The sequence below is a fragment of the Rhamphochromis sp. 'chilingali' genome (genome assembly GCF_963969265.1).
Source record: "Rhamphochromis sp. 'chilingali' genome assembly, chromosome: 4".
In the NCBI taxonomy this organism is placed as follows: domain Eukaryota; kingdom Metazoa; phylum Chordata; class Actinopteri; order Cichliformes; family Cichlidae; genus Rhamphochromis; species Rhamphochromis sp. 'chilingali'.
Window position 1 is genome coordinate 29,080,161 of NC_137948.1, and position 15,241 is coordinate 29,095,401.

At 41.1% G+C, this 15,241-nt stretch overlaps 1 protein-coding gene and 1 long non-coding RNA gene across 2 annotated transcripts; both read right to left on the reverse strand.

Annotated features, from left to right (window-relative positions):
- Positions 1 to 3,350: 3,350 nt before the first annotated feature.
- Positions 3,351 to 4,578, reverse strand: LOC308395756. Its single transcript, XR_013971452.1, has 3 exons — positions 4,391 to 4,578; positions 3,970 to 4,252; positions 3,351 to 3,842 (listed from the first exon to the last, which is right to left on the reverse strand). It is a non-coding gene; the product is annotated as an uncharacterized lncRNA (long non-coding RNA).
- A 5,839-nt stretch (positions 4,579 to 10,417) lies between these two features.
- LOC308395812 (E3 SUMO-protein ligase ZBED1-like) lies at positions 10,418 to 12,878 on the reverse strand. The gene is made up of 3 exons (XM_080880804.1): positions 11,532 to 12,878; positions 11,103 to 11,355; positions 10,418 to 10,940 (listed from the first exon to the last, which is right to left on the reverse strand). Exons 1-3 carry the CDS (start codon positions 12,647 to 12,649, stop codon positions 10,524 to 10,526), a joined length of 1,788 nt encoding a protein of 595 aa, XP_080736930.1. The 5' UTR covers positions 12,650 to 12,878; the 3' UTR covers positions 10,418 to 10,523.
- Positions 12,879 to 15,241: the final 2,363 nt, after the last annotated feature.

The following is a 15,241-nucleotide window of genomic DNA, read 5'->3' on the forward strand; positions in this document are numbered from 1 at the left end:
TCTTGGCAGCTGCACGCTTGACTTTTCTCAGTTCATGGGCAGTTATTTGGCGCCTTGGTTTTTCCACACACTTCTTGCGACCCTGTTGACTATTTTGAATGAAACGCTTGATTGTTCGATGATCACGCTTCAGAAGCTTTGCAATTTTGAGACTGCTGCATCCCTCTGCAAGATATCTCACTATTTTTGACTTTTCTGAGCCTGTCAAGTCCTTCTTTTGACCCATTTTGCCAAAGGAACGGACGTTGCCTAATAATTATGCACACCTGATATAGGGTGTTGATGTCATTAGACCACACCCCTTCTCATTACATAGATGCACATCACCTAATATGCTTAATTGGTAGTAGGCTTTCGAGCCTATAAAGCTTGGAGTAAGACAACATGCATGAAGAGGATGAAGTGGACAAAATACTCATTTGCCTAATAATTCTGCACTCCCTGTAGACTTGAAGTCAATCATGTAAAGAAATATCCCAACATCCCATGTAAACTGTCGACTTGTTTGATATATTTGGATGAGCAAACATTTAAAACAGCCTAAAAATATGTAAGACACTCAAACAAGTAGAATTCAACAACACAAAATGCAACGGGATATTTAATGGAAAAAAGCAAATAAACCTGCATTTATCAGGCTTCAAAATAATATAAGCAATGTGGTGTGACACTTGTTGGCACCAGTTCTTAGGTACAGTTGTTTAAGTGCTCATTAACATATTTACCTAATCAGCTATTCACATGGTAGCAACTCAGTGCATTTAGACATGTTGAGACAACCTGCTGAAGTTCAAAGCTAGCATAAAAATGGAGAAGAAAGTTGATTTAGGTATTCAGAAGAGTACTTCTGAACCCATAAGTTCATGCTGAACCTTAAAGTAAATGAGCTACAGCAGCTGAAGAGCACAATATATGCCATTCCTGTCAGCTAAGAGCAGGAAACTGAGGGAAAAATGGACAACCAACTGAATCAATTAAACACCACATCTTGCATGAGTATTGTTGCGGACCATTTTCATCTTTTTAGGACCAAAGTTTACCCATCTTCTGATAGTGACTGCTTCAAGCAGAATAACAAACCATGTCAAAAAAGCTCAAATCTTCTTTAACTGGTTTCTTGAACATGATAATGAGTTCACTGTGCTCAAATGGCCTCTACAGTCACCAGATCTCAATCCAACAGAGCACCTTTAGGATGCGGTGGAACAAGAGGTTTGCATTGTAGATTTACAACTGACAAATTTTCAGCAACTGTGCCACAAAGAATTTAGGCAGTTTTGAAGGAAAAAGAGGGGCCCAACCCAGTGTTGCCCAACCCAGTGCTACTGGTCAGTAAGTCTCAATCCCAATAATTAAACCCTCCATACAGACTGAAGGGTACAACCTAAAGCCTCTAAAACCCAGAGTCCTGTATTTTCCTTGTTATTGAAAGGTGTGGTTATTATGTTGAAGAGCTATCCAAATTCTGCAGAAATAAATCACTCCCCGTAAATTTAATCATATACAAGTGGCTTAAATTTCAAACAGCTGTGTATTCTAGTATTATTCACACCAAGAGCAGAAATCGACAACAATCACAGATTTGTTACATCACCAGCAGGAAGCTCTTGCAGCTGTGTGTGCCAAAGTGGCACTCCTCTAAAAATCTGTTACAGTCCAAAAAGCAAAATGACAGTTTACAAACATATAAGCAAAGACTTTTAGAAGAACGCGCTCTGGACAGACCTGCTCGGCCACAGAAACAGTTTGTTTCAGACCAAAGACTAGAAAAGAACTTCCCACTGTGAGGCACGGTGGTGGAAATGTTATGGTATGCTGTTGCTTCACGGTCTCAGGGGCAGCCTCAGATGAAGTAAGACATTCATAAAACAATGATCCTTGGCACACTAACACACTAACAAAGTTTACGGACGAGTCACGTCCAAGTGTGGCACCAGTAGGCCCTGTATAAAAAAGGCTTGTCTAAACATTTCAAAGGTTTGTAAGCTATGCAAGGAGACCAGCACATGAGATATTTGATGAAGAGTGGATGCTATATTAGTTGGAGGCTCCAGGAAAGCAGGTAAGGGAAATGAATGTTTTTTCTTTCTTTTCATTGTTTTGTTATTTCAGTGGATTTATTGTTTAAAATGTCTTTTTTTTCCAACAGCAGAATATTTGACTCTTTATCATCTACTGCTTGGCACTTCTAAAAGTGTACAAAGGATTTATGTTTTTAGGAAACATTTGGAGAAATGTGCACACTCAGTCTCCTTCACTCAGTCAAAACTGCAAAGATTGGATTTCATTTTTGTCCATAGGGCAAAGTTGCAATAAGCTAATATGGGTAAGTAAATGTTGTTAGTGTGGCCAAAAACTTGGGCAGTTTTAATCTACTGTGAGCATGTTCATGATGGCACAATGTCGTGTGTCACAGCTGAGGATTTCTTTGCACTCACTTTTTACCTTTACTTCATGATGTTATATTAGAACTCTGCACTGACAGTCTGCCCCTGTATTTAAGGTGCACAACTCTGTAAAGGTTAAAAACAGCTAATAAAAAAAGTATACAAGTATATAAAAAGGAAGCGTGGCGCTGGTCACACTCATAAATAAGCCACAGCTGCCCTGGGGCGCACTGACAGAGGCTCATGACCCGATGCAGCATCCTCAGGCTTAGGTGCTGTCTGTAGTGGAGCCTGCAGGGTCTATTTGGTCACTGGGTTGCAGATGGACACCCAGAACCAGAACTCATCAACAATCATGGTCTTTGACATGAAAGTTTGGTCAGTTTAACTTACAGTTTTTCTCGATTGCTAAAACACATTTCTTGAAACTACGCCTCATATCCTCACAACTGTAAACACAAATCCATAACATCTCACTCAATTTCCCAAACATCCTATTTCCAGGTCAAAATGAAGCTCTACACCCAAAACTATTCACTCCTGCTGAAAAACCAAACTTTGCCCTCAGACATCAAACACAAGCCCTCAAAAACACACACACCACAACAGAGTTTTGCACACTGGTACAATTAATTCAAAACAATAGTTCCAAAACAAATAGGTTGCTTATGGTTCTCCCCTTCAAAACCCTTGTCACATGATAAACACAAAAGACACAACCAATGTATGTACAGTGGCACATTGTCATTCATGTACTATACAGTACAACACACACCAGAAACATTATCCCACCTCAGCATCTTGTCTTTGGTCTGGGTCAGGCCAGAGAATCTCATCCACATCACAGGCTATATTGGCCCCAGCCAGGCAGCGGGGGTAAAATCCTCTTGCATGCCTGATCCACCCCTGGCATGCATCTACTGATATGTCTAGGCAGGCCTCTTCGATGGCCTGAAGGAGGTGAACACGGACATAAGGTTCTCGGTCATACACTTTCCACCGCCATGCCGAAAATAACTCCTCTATCGGGTTTAGAAAGGGAGAGTATGCAGGCAGAAAGATATTAGAAAACCTTGGGTTATTGGTAAACCAGTCACGAACCAGAGCAGCGCGATGGAAGCTGACGTTATCCCACACAACAACGTAGTGAGGCTACTCTGGCTGTGCTGGTTCCCTGTAGTCCAGCTGGAACATATGTTGTCTTAAACCATCAAGAAAAGCAAGGAGAAGCATAGTGTTATAGGGTCCTAGTACGGCATGGCGGTGGAGTACCCCTCGTTGGCTGATGGCTGCGCACATAGTGACATTCCCCCCACGCTGACCAGGGACATTTACAATAGCCCGATGGCCAATTATGTTCCTCCCCCTTTTCCTTCTTTTGGTCAGGTTAAAACCTGCCTCATCCACAAAGATTATTTCATGGGGAACAGGCCGTCCTTCAATCTCAAAGATTCTCTGCAAAACACATAACACAGTAGAGTCAATCGGTACCCTGAACCACAGTTCAAGAGTGCTGAAATGGCAGCATAAACTGCCATGCTGTGATGGTACACAATACTTTATACAGTATCAAAACTCATACCTGAACATATTCCACACGTTGGTTTTTCACTCTGTCAGAGTTTCGTTCGAAAGGGACTCGGTATGCCTGTTTCATCCGGAATTGATTCTTTCGGAGGATGCGGTCAATTGTGGAGAGGCTGATGGCATTTATGCCTCGAAAAAGATGATCATCCTCAATCACTCTCCTTTGAATCTCTTGCAGGCGGATTACATTATTTGCAATTACCATGTTTACAAGTTCCCTCTCTTGCTCCTCCAACAAAAGCCTTAACCTGCCTCCACCAGGTGGTCGTCTCTGTGTCCTACAAAAATAGAAGCACTCATTACTGTAACTGTCACACATTCATTTTACAGGCAAATAATGGAAACATACTCAAGACACATAAGTTCAGTAACTTAAACGTTACTGTACAAAGCAGTCTTACTGCAAGTACACCTACCTGTTTTCCTCCCTGAAGGTTCTGATGATGGAGACAACAGTGAAGCGACTCAAATTCGGTTGTACTCGTTGCCCAGCCTCCCTCATAGTCATCCCATGGACAAGGACATGGTCAACTAAAGTGGCTCGAATTTCATCCGAGACTGACTGTCTTCTTGCCCTTGCTCTTCCCCTTCCTTGTCGCCGTCGTTCTCCACCTCCACCTCCTTCACCACGTCCTCCTCCTCCTCCACCTCTCCCTCCTCCTCCACCACCTTCCTGTTGTCCTAGACCACCTCCTCCTCCTCTTCCACTACGTCCTCCTCTTTCACCATGTCCTCTTCCTCCACCACGTCCTCCTCCTTCACCACGTCCTCCTCCTCCTCCACCACCTTCCTGTTGTCCTAGACCACCTCCTCCTCCTCTTCCACCACGTCCTCCTCCTTCAACACATCCTCTTTCTCCACCACGTCCTCTTCCTTTGCATCTCTTTGGATCCATTGTTTCAAACCTGAATGAGCTGACTTTGGCCCTTTTATCTATCCATCGCAGGTTCTGATTGGTGTGTGCTAAATTTTGACTCCTAGTGTTTCCACCTGGTTAATTGTGTGCTAATTGAGCTCAAGCTATGCTGACTTAAGTTAACATTATTGCATGCTAGTGCTTTCTAAATGACTACATGGTGTAAGCACTGTAAAATGTAGGGATTTGTGTGTAGAGTTTTGCAGTAACAGTTCACCAAATTTGAGTCATGTGTCAAAGCAGGGAATAGTGTTTATAGTTCAGGGAAATGGGTGAGCTTTTTGAACAATAGCGTTACGGTTTTGAAATTTTAGTTTAGAGGCCTGGTTATAGTGTTTAGGCAATCGAGAAAAACTGTAAATTGAATTACAGTTTTATGTCATCATATCAAAGTTGCTTTGAGGTGCTTCTTATTTTGAGTTAAAGACCCAATAATACAAAAAATACTGAGAATTTCACTGAAAAAAGCCTCAAAGCAGACAACTCCCTGATCGATGACAGGGGTGTCAATCACAAGGCCCAGGGGTCAGGTGAGATTTCAATACAGCCCACTGGATCGCATTGGAAAATGTGAAGGAAGGCATAAGCTTTTGACTTTACTGTATTTTCATTTATAACTTTATAAGGTTTATAACCTTTCCTTTTGATAAAGATCTCCTCCATGTCTAAGTAAATCAACAATTAGATGACAGGAAGTTGCTTTTCCCCCCCACTATGTACAATATAAATTTTTGTAGTTCAACTTTTTTTTTATTTTTTAGAAAGTTTGGCCTAAGATCAAAGTGGGTTGTGTCTGGTCTTTGATGTAAAATGAGTTTGACATCCCTGCCCTATGATCAACCTATTGGCAGTCAGATTGAAGATTGAGGACTCTTTTCACAGGAGCCCTCCAGCAGAACCAGAGGGTGACTGTTCCTTGAACCCAGACTGGTTGCTGGTTCAGCAAGAGTGGGAGCTGATAGCTGCAGACTCTCCAAAAATAGAATAGGAGTCAAACTTTAACCCTGCACTCTGCGAGCATTGTTCTCTACTAGGATAAAATGGTGCTATAAGGTGGTTAACATATGTTGGGGCCTGATAATTAAGGACATTGTATCTGACTTTAAATCCAATCCAGGATTAAGCAGGGAGCCAATGAAGAGAACCCAATAACACAGAAGTGGATGTTTGCTCAGTGAAACTGTAGATGCACACATGCAAGTGGTCAGAACAGGACTTCAACACAGCTAAAAATAGCAGCAGCATTGGTAGAGCTCCAGAGGTCCACGAGGAGATGACCTTCAACGGAGCATCAGAACTTATTTTTAATCAGGTATTGTTATTTCTGTTCATCAGAGGAGTAGCAGAATGTTTGGATTGCACTTGTGCATTTAGTTCTTCTGCTTTTGCTTCTTTTTCTCTGTGGCCTGAATATCCTGTGGGGCTGCTGCTGAAGCCTGGTATATAAAACAATCCGCTCTGCATTCTGGTAATTCCACAACTTACCTTACAGCAAGAAGGCAAAAAGACATGCAGTTAGTAGGGTTAGGTTATTTGGATTTGAACCAAGGATCATTATTATTATCATTACTAGCAAAAACTTCCATTAAACTTGATACGGCACAGTTGAGAATTTTAAAGAAAACATTGAATAACTAACAATATGGAATATAGAAATGCAATAGGAATGGGTAACTTGGCAACAGCCCTATCCTGTATGTGGTATGGCTCATATAATAATAATAATAATAATAATAATAATAATAATAAATTTTATTTGAAAGTGCCTTTCAAAACACTCAAGGTCACGGTACACAGTAGAATAAAAGCAACATAAAAGCAAGCAGTTTACAGAATCATAAAAGCATAAAACATAAACAGATAAAATAGCAGAGTGGAGAGGTTATGTGGGATAAGCTATTTTGTACAAGTGGGTTTTGAGTTTGGACTTAAAGAGTGAGAAGGAAGAGATATTTCTTAAATCAGCAGGTAGGGAATTCCAGAGTCGTGGAGCAGAGCAGCTGAAAGCTGAAAGCGTTGGAGCTTGTGGATGGATTTTTGAGTAAGACCAAAAAGAAGTGAATTACAATAATCAATCCGGGAAGTAACAGAGCTATAAACTAGAGATGGCACGATACCACTTTTTTATGTCCGATACCGATACCGATATCATAAATTTGGATATCTGCCGATACCGATATGAATCTGATATAGTGTTTTTTAATCAACAAAACTGTTTTTTAAATATCTTGCTGCATTTTGTATAAGTTCATACTTAAGTTTAAAACAACAACTACACTAAAGCTATTCTGTTATACCTGTATGCAAAAAAAATATTTCATAGTTCAGCAATACTGATCAATCTAATAAACTTAAACCTACACCATCCTCCCTATTCTGGTATTTTAAAGAGTACTTAGCATAAATATTAAGCAACCTAACTAATAGGGTTCCAACTCCCAGCAACAACAAAAATAAATAAATAAAAAATAGGGAACCACCCCTCACGCTCCACCTCATGATGCTTAATCGACGTAATCAACCTTAATTTGATGCAGTGTGAAAAAAAATGCACAGAAATCAATTATTTTTCAAGAAATATTAAATAGATTCAACATCTTTCTTCAACAAAATTGCAGACTGCACAGATGGTACCTTCCCAAAGGAAAAAGTACTATAGCTTACTAGGGTATATTAGACTTAATAGTTACTATATACAGTAATTGACTTCTATTCATTTTACATCAAATTAAAACTTTGGGTGTAAGATTCAGATAATTATTTATTAAAAGCTAGACATTTTAAATGAGAATAAGAAAGAAAAGTATGTCTTTGTGCCCCCTTTTCCCTGGTAATGCCCTATCGGCCCCCCTGGCTAAACTTTGCTAGATCCGCCCCTGCACAGTTACCAGCCGTCAGCTACGTAGAAAAAGATCCTCGAGTAGAAAGTAATATTAAATAAATTCTAACAACAGCTGATCAAGCTTAAACGTGCTGCTGTTGTTCAGCCGCTGGTTTCCTCTTTCTGGTGCAAAGTGGGCCAAAAGCAAACAAGAGACACGGACTCGCGACAGAAAAGCCGATCAGCTGATCATTAAGCAGTTTCATGATTGAAGTAGCAGCAAGAAGAGGCAGTCGCTTGTTAAGCTTAACGCAGGAATGCTTTACAAACATTCAGAGATGGACTTACACACTTGCTTTACTTCTCTCGGGATAACTTTGTCGGAGATGAAATGCCGAGTTGCTAGCGAAGCTCCAAATGCTATCCAGACCACCGACAGGTCCCGCATGCCACAGCCGCTCTATCACGTGATGCATACTGCTCCAACGTGCTAACGTTCTGAGGTGAGTTACGGCGTGTAGCAAGTTTTGTGAGGTGCTTTCGTGATATTTAATGGATCGGATTACATTTTTTATTTTTCTCCGATATCTGATCCAGTAATTTAGGTCAGTATCGGACCGATACCGATACGTAATATCGGATCAGTCCATCTCTACTATAAACATGAATGGCAGTGGCATGTGGGTTGAGAAAAGGACGGAGACGATTAATGTTGCGCAATTGAAACTATGCAGACCGAGTAACATTATTAATGTGTGAATTGAAAGATAAAGTACTGTCGAGGATGACACCCAAACTTTTCACAGAGGAAGAAATGAAGACCGGTGAGTTATCAATAGTAATAGAGAAACTGTTGGTTCTGGATAATGTTGATTTAGTGCCTATCAAGAGGAGTTCGGATTTATTACTATTGAGCTTGAGAAAATTAGAAGAGAACCATGAATTTAGTTCAGCTAAACAGAGGGTAAGGGAGGATGGGGGAAGAGCAGAATCAGGTTTAGTGGACAGATAAAGCTGGGTGTCATTGGCATACAGTGTTGGGAAGGTTACTTTTAAAATGTATTCCATTACAGAATACAGAATACATGCCCCAAAATGTATTCTGTAATGTATTCCGTTACGTTACTCAATGACAGTAACGTATTCTGAATACTTTGGATTACTTAATATATTATCATGCTTTTTACAACAACGTGAATGTACTATTGCTGTGTGATTTATTACTATTACTGAAGGTCCGCGACTCCGAACTGTAGTAAAGGGACCTCTGACTAATATGGCGGGGTCTCTGTCGGCTCGTAGCCGAAAAATAGCTTTACTTTGTTGTCTGGGTCAACTTTTCTTGCGAGAGACAGAGAGAGGCGTTGAAAGGCTGCTCCAACGGAACTTATTGTTTTCGGAGGAAAACACGAACACAGCGTACAGTCGAGTCCTAATAGCTTACTTACAACTGGGCTCGTCAGGCACTCTTCTTGGCTGAAGTGGTTATTATTATATTTACATGCTTCCAGCTCCCGTTTTTCCTCGATGACAACTCGTACCTTTCCACTCCCCTTTTTCTCCCTCCTCGCGCTCACAGACCCATAACGTGTATGGCAGTCCATTCTCCCTGCAACACGGACTACACTGCCCATGAGGCTACATTCTTTAGAGCTATGCTTGTAGCATTCTGCCTGTTAGCTTAGCACAACAACAACAACAACGAAAAAGCGTCTCAGAGAGAGAGAGAGAGCGTCGCCCTGTAACCATGGCAACCGTAACGCTGCCGCCTGGAACAACAGAACGTAGCTGTCAAACAAAACCCAAACAGTCCTGACCCGCGACAAAATGAAACAGGAAAGTACCGCAGTGTAATCCATTTATTTCAACAAAGTAACTGTATTCTTAATACCACCTTTTTAAACGGTAACTGTAACGGAATACAGTTACTCATATTTTGTATTTTAAATACGTAACGGCGGTACATGTATTCCGTTACTCCCCAACACTGTTGGCATAACAGTGAAAATGTATATTGTATTTACGGAAAATATGTCCAAGCGGTAGAAGGTAGATAATGAAAAGAAGGGGCCCCAGGACAGATCCCTGGGGCACGCCAGTGGTCAGAGGGAAGGGCTGAGAAGTAAAGGATTTGAGTTGAATGAACTGAGTGCGATTCTGAGTGCCGAAAATTCTCAAAATTATTGGGATATAGACCAGTTTTTTTTTTTCAATATTGGGGTGATGGCGGCAATTTTGAGGGAAGCAGGAACAGTTCCAGTGGTAAGTGAAGAGCAGATGATAGCAGATATGAGGGGAAGCAAAGAAGGTAGACATGTCTTAACTAGTGCTGTCAAGAGATTAAAAAAAAATAGAGATTAATTAATTATGATTTTTAATTAATTGATCTAATTAATCTCTTTTTTAATCTCACCTAAAAATAGCTGAGGAAAGCCCTCAACTTATTGTGGCAGACCAAAAGACTGATATAACAAAGAAAGTGACTTTATAAAGTCATTTATTGTTTAACAAACGTTAAACAGATGCAACCATTTACATACTGTTGTATTCTTTTGTAAAATAAGTGGAAAAATAAATACAAATAAAATCAAATAAATTAAGTGCTGCAACTTAGCACATCAGAGTTGCTCTTTTCTGAGCAATACAGCACTGAAATTCCTCTGCTTCAGATAATGAAAAATAAAACTAACATTGCAGTGCTGCAAGTTAGCACATCAAAGTATTCTTCCATCACAAAAAAAAGTGCTGAACATCAAGCAATCTATTCTAGTAGGCTACAAATGACACAGCAGCTATGCTGACCACATGTGTCTCATTTCTTCTTCCTCAGCCAGTCGCTAAGACACACCAGCCTGGTAACATTTTCTGGAAGCAAGGCTGCCCTTTTCTTTTGCACTATGTGGCCTGCAAGGCTAAAGAGTCTCTCACAGGGTACAGAGGTAGCTGGGGAGGCCAGGTACTTTTGTGCTAGGACTGACAGCTTTTCATAGACTCCTGAGTGAGCATACCACCACTGCAGGGGACAGTCATCAATACTGATGCTGGGTTCTGCTCTGTAGCGCTGCAGCTCTCCAGACTCAATTCCATCTTCTGAGTCAGAGTCAGACCCCAGAAGGAGTTCGCTCCTCCTCTTCTTCTGAGCTGGTCCATCATCCTCTGTGGAGGGCTGGAGACTATCTGCTCTTCTGGGCTCTGCTGCCTGGAGCATATTCTCCAGAATGGTCCACACCTGAATGAATGAATGAATGAATGAATGATTGTGATTAAAACTAAGTGCTTTTTTTAATTTTTTATTTAATCTTGTAAAGAACTTTGTGTTCCATATAATAAATAAAAGTTTGATTTGATAATGAATTGGACTCATTAGTCCAGCTTAACCTTATTGTCCTACCTGTTCCCTCTTTTCTCTTGGAAGACATTTCAAATCCTTAAACCGTGGATCCAATGCTGTGGCCACCTCGAACCATATCTCGTTGCCATTAGCTCGTCGTGCTGCCAGATCCTTCTGGAAGGCATTCTTGAACTTCACCACGTAGGCAGGATCATCATCAGTAATGTCCATGACACGGTACAGATGGCGAAAAGCAGGCAGCACTACAGAGCAAGAGACGTAGGCCTCACCACCCAGCAGCTCTGTCACATACCTGCAGAGGTGGAGAGGTTTGCTAAATAAACCTAGCTGGATTCATTTAAATCAAAGTGTAACTGATTTCCAATTTAATTGTCCTTAAAAGTTCCTTGTTATGTTCATTAATTTTGATTTTACACATGTAACAGTAGTTTATATAATTAAAATGGGAAGGCGTTTATTTGAACTTACTTGCATGGTTCAAGCAGGAGCTCCAGCCTCTGCAGTTTCGCCCACTCAGCTTCGGTTGGCAAGACCAACCTGTGGTTCTGTTGGTCCAACGTAGCCTGGACAGCCTCTCGGTTACATAGGAGGCGTGAGACCATTGCGAGAGTCGAGTTCCACCTGGTGGGTACATCCTGTATAAGTTGATCGCTCTTCTTTCCGAGTGCTACTTGTTGTTGGTTAAGTTCTGTGGTACTCGCAGGGCTTTGTTTAAAATGACCAACAATCTTGCGGCACTTTGCCAGTACACCGACAAAACCACTGCTATCGAGACATACCGTGATGGTCCTCTGGAGAATGTGAGCATTGCAGGCGATGTGCTCATATGGAAGTGCTCTCATAGCAGCCAGCATGTTTGCTGCGCTGTCTGTGCCAATGGTGGATATCTTGTTTTCAATACCCCAGTCATTTGCTACCTTGAGGAACTGTTCGGCGCATTTATCAGCAAAGTGCCTGGTTTCTGTTCTCATGACGGTCAGTGCAAATGAGTTGAGGTTCCACTCACTATCAATAAAGTGTCCAGTCACCCCAAAATAGCTGTGGTTGCCAGCTGAGGTCCAGTGATCTCCGGTTATAGCAACACAGTTGGGAGAATCCTCCGCCAAAATCTCAAGTTTGTTTTTCTTTTCGCCGTCGTACATTTTGCTGATTTTGGTCGTTACTGTAGTCCTGCACGGCGGCTTGTATGACGGGTCATTGGACGCAATTTGCAACACCTCTGTCAATCCTTCGTCCTCTACTATATTTATCGGCCTACAGTTCATCGCTATCCACTTGGCAATAACATTAGTCAGCCTGTCGGTCGCAGACTTGCTCATACGAGGGGTATTCTCTAGTTTTGTTTGGCGAAAAGCTTTGCTCTGGCTTGCTATATTGCTAACGTCTTCACTGCTAGCTGTTGCTGCACTCGCGGCTGGGTGCTTTGCGTTGAGGTGATAGGCCAAACTTGAGCTGCTTCGGTGGTAAGCAAACTCCTTCTTACACTCTAGGCAGACCACTTTACCTTTGTCAATGGTGCCGTCGGGGCGTTTATGAAATACAAATTTCCCGTTCATTGGGCCAACAACTCTCAGATGCGCCTCCATATCCACACTGTAAGCTAATCACCACTTCTCACCTTGACCTCACGACGTGACTCCACCCCCAACAAGTCAAGCACAAGGAGCCCAGCACATAAAAACGGATTTTATAACATAGCAACTCTCATACAAAATCAATGACGTCAAGAGATTAAAAATTAGATTAACGAGATTAAAAAACATAACGCGCTAAATAGCATTGTAATTAATTAATCGCAATTAACGCGATAATTTGACACCCCTAGTCTTAACCAAAACTGTAGGAATGGGGTCTAGCTGACAAGTAGAAGGTTTTGACTTACAGATGAAATCTGAAATATCAGTAACCGAGGGGAGCTGGAAAGCAGAAAAACAGTGTGATGGGAGATGAATTACACAGGAAGAGCTAAATGGAACCTCGGAAACCAGTTCTTGGTGTATTTTGTGAAGTTTCTCAATGAAAAATAACATTAAAGAATCACAAAAGGAGGACGAGTAAAGATGAGCAGGTCATCAGAATCAGAATCAGAATACTTTATTGATCCCTGGGGGGTCATCATCAGCAATTTAAGGCTATACTTTACCTGAAAGGAATGGGCGTCCACACCTGCTCACAAACTGGCCTCAGTCACATTCAATTCAATTCAATTCAATTCAATTTTATTTATATAGCGCCAAATCACAACAAAAGTTGCCTCAAGGCGCTTCATAGATACAGAGAAAAACCCAACAATCATCTGACCCCCTATAAGCAAGCACTTTGGTGACAGTGGGAAGGAAAAACTCCCTTTTAACAGGAAGAAACCTCCGGCAGAACCAGGCTCAGGGAGGGGCGGCCATCTGCTGCGACCGGTTGGGGTGAGAGAAGGAAGACAGGATAAAAGACATGCTGTGGAAGAGAGACAGAGGTTAATAACAGATATGATTCAATGCAGAGAGGTCTATTAATACATAGTGAGTGAGAAAGGTGACTGGAAAGGAAAAACTCAATGCATCATGGGAATCCCCCGGCAGCCTACGTCTATTGCAGCATAACTAAGGGAGGAGTCACATGATTTGTATATACAAATAAACAGAAACTTTTTATACTTTTTATTTGAAATAAATATTTTAATCAGTCACAATATAAATGTTACAAATCTTGGTATCTAAGGTAGTTTCTAGGCTACGGTTTACCAAGATTTGAACCAATTTTCCAGGAGGAGTCTGGGAACAAACTTGCAGGCATATATTCGCTGTGATCATTATAGTATGATGATGACGATGACGACACCTGACTCCTGATTCTGACCTGCATAAACTGCCATGACAATGCCATGTTGTAAGAAAAGACTGTTAAAGGGGCTTGGATGATGCAAAAACTTCATGCAAAAGTGTCACAAAAGTTCTACAAAACATAGCTCTGGGTAAATTTTCATATCAGACTTTGACCACGCATCAGTCCTCCAACATTGGCAAAGAGTTAAGTATGCTGAACAGCATTACAATGACCCACTTAAAAGGCGTTTGTCTTCTTTGAAAAACTATAAGGAAGCCCTTTCACTTCATATTCTACTCTGTTTCTTGCTTCATTCACTCACTTTCTCTCCGTTTTTTCTCAGATCTCCCAGCTTTCATCCACTAATGGAAGTCATTTTCACATACCTTTTACCCCATTTCCCAGAAGGGCATGTCAGCTCTGGTTTCTGCTCGAGCACAAGAATGATATGGACCTCATCAGAGCGAAGAGAGGGGGGAGGAGGATGAACCGAGAATAATAATAGAAAAGTAGAGTTGGGATGCATGCTGGAGAAGATGTCAGAACCTGTAACATAATGTGGACATTAGCTTCTCTTTTTTTCCCTGAAATCCTAGGGGAAACAATCAAGCATTATGCATCTTGGCCATAATGGTGATGAATATGTTCCTTCTGTTCTTCATCACTTTGTAGTACTAATGTAGTGGAACACTTTCCAGCACAGGCTTTCAGCAGTTTGAGCCAGCCTCTTTCACATGAAGTTTTTTCTTCCATAAAATTAAATTGTGAAGTTGTTGCATATTGTTGCAATGTACATTAAACATTAGATGCAGTCCTTCCCTACCTACTGTACTCTTTATGATTATGAAGGCACTGAGACCAGCTTCAGAAAACACATGCAAACAGACGAAACAGTGCAGGCAAAATTAAGAAAACATACTTTATTCTGTATTTTTTGCCACTTACATATGTGATTATGTATATGCAGCTTGTTTTGGTAGTGGCCTGTGTTTTGCAGTATTGTTTTTATTTCTTTAGTAAATGTTGTGGCTGTGTTGCTAAATTAATAAAGATGTTTTCCTGATTCATTTCTGATTTGTTTGACTTCATTTGTTTTCTCAGGGTTACCACAAAAGCAAAACATTCTGGATATCTTGTCATTTCTGAACAGCCCTTCAGCAGCATCCTCAGCTTGTTGCTGTTTGTGTTATTCTCAGTGCTAACTGATTATTTGGGCCACTTATCCTGGTTGGAGAAGTGGTTAAGAAAATGGACAGATGGATTGTTTTGTGACTGTACAGATGAAGCCAAAGAGCTTTTCAACAAACAATGCAAGGATTAATCAGACATTCTTGGCATAGTGAAGTACTTCTTTTGCATAA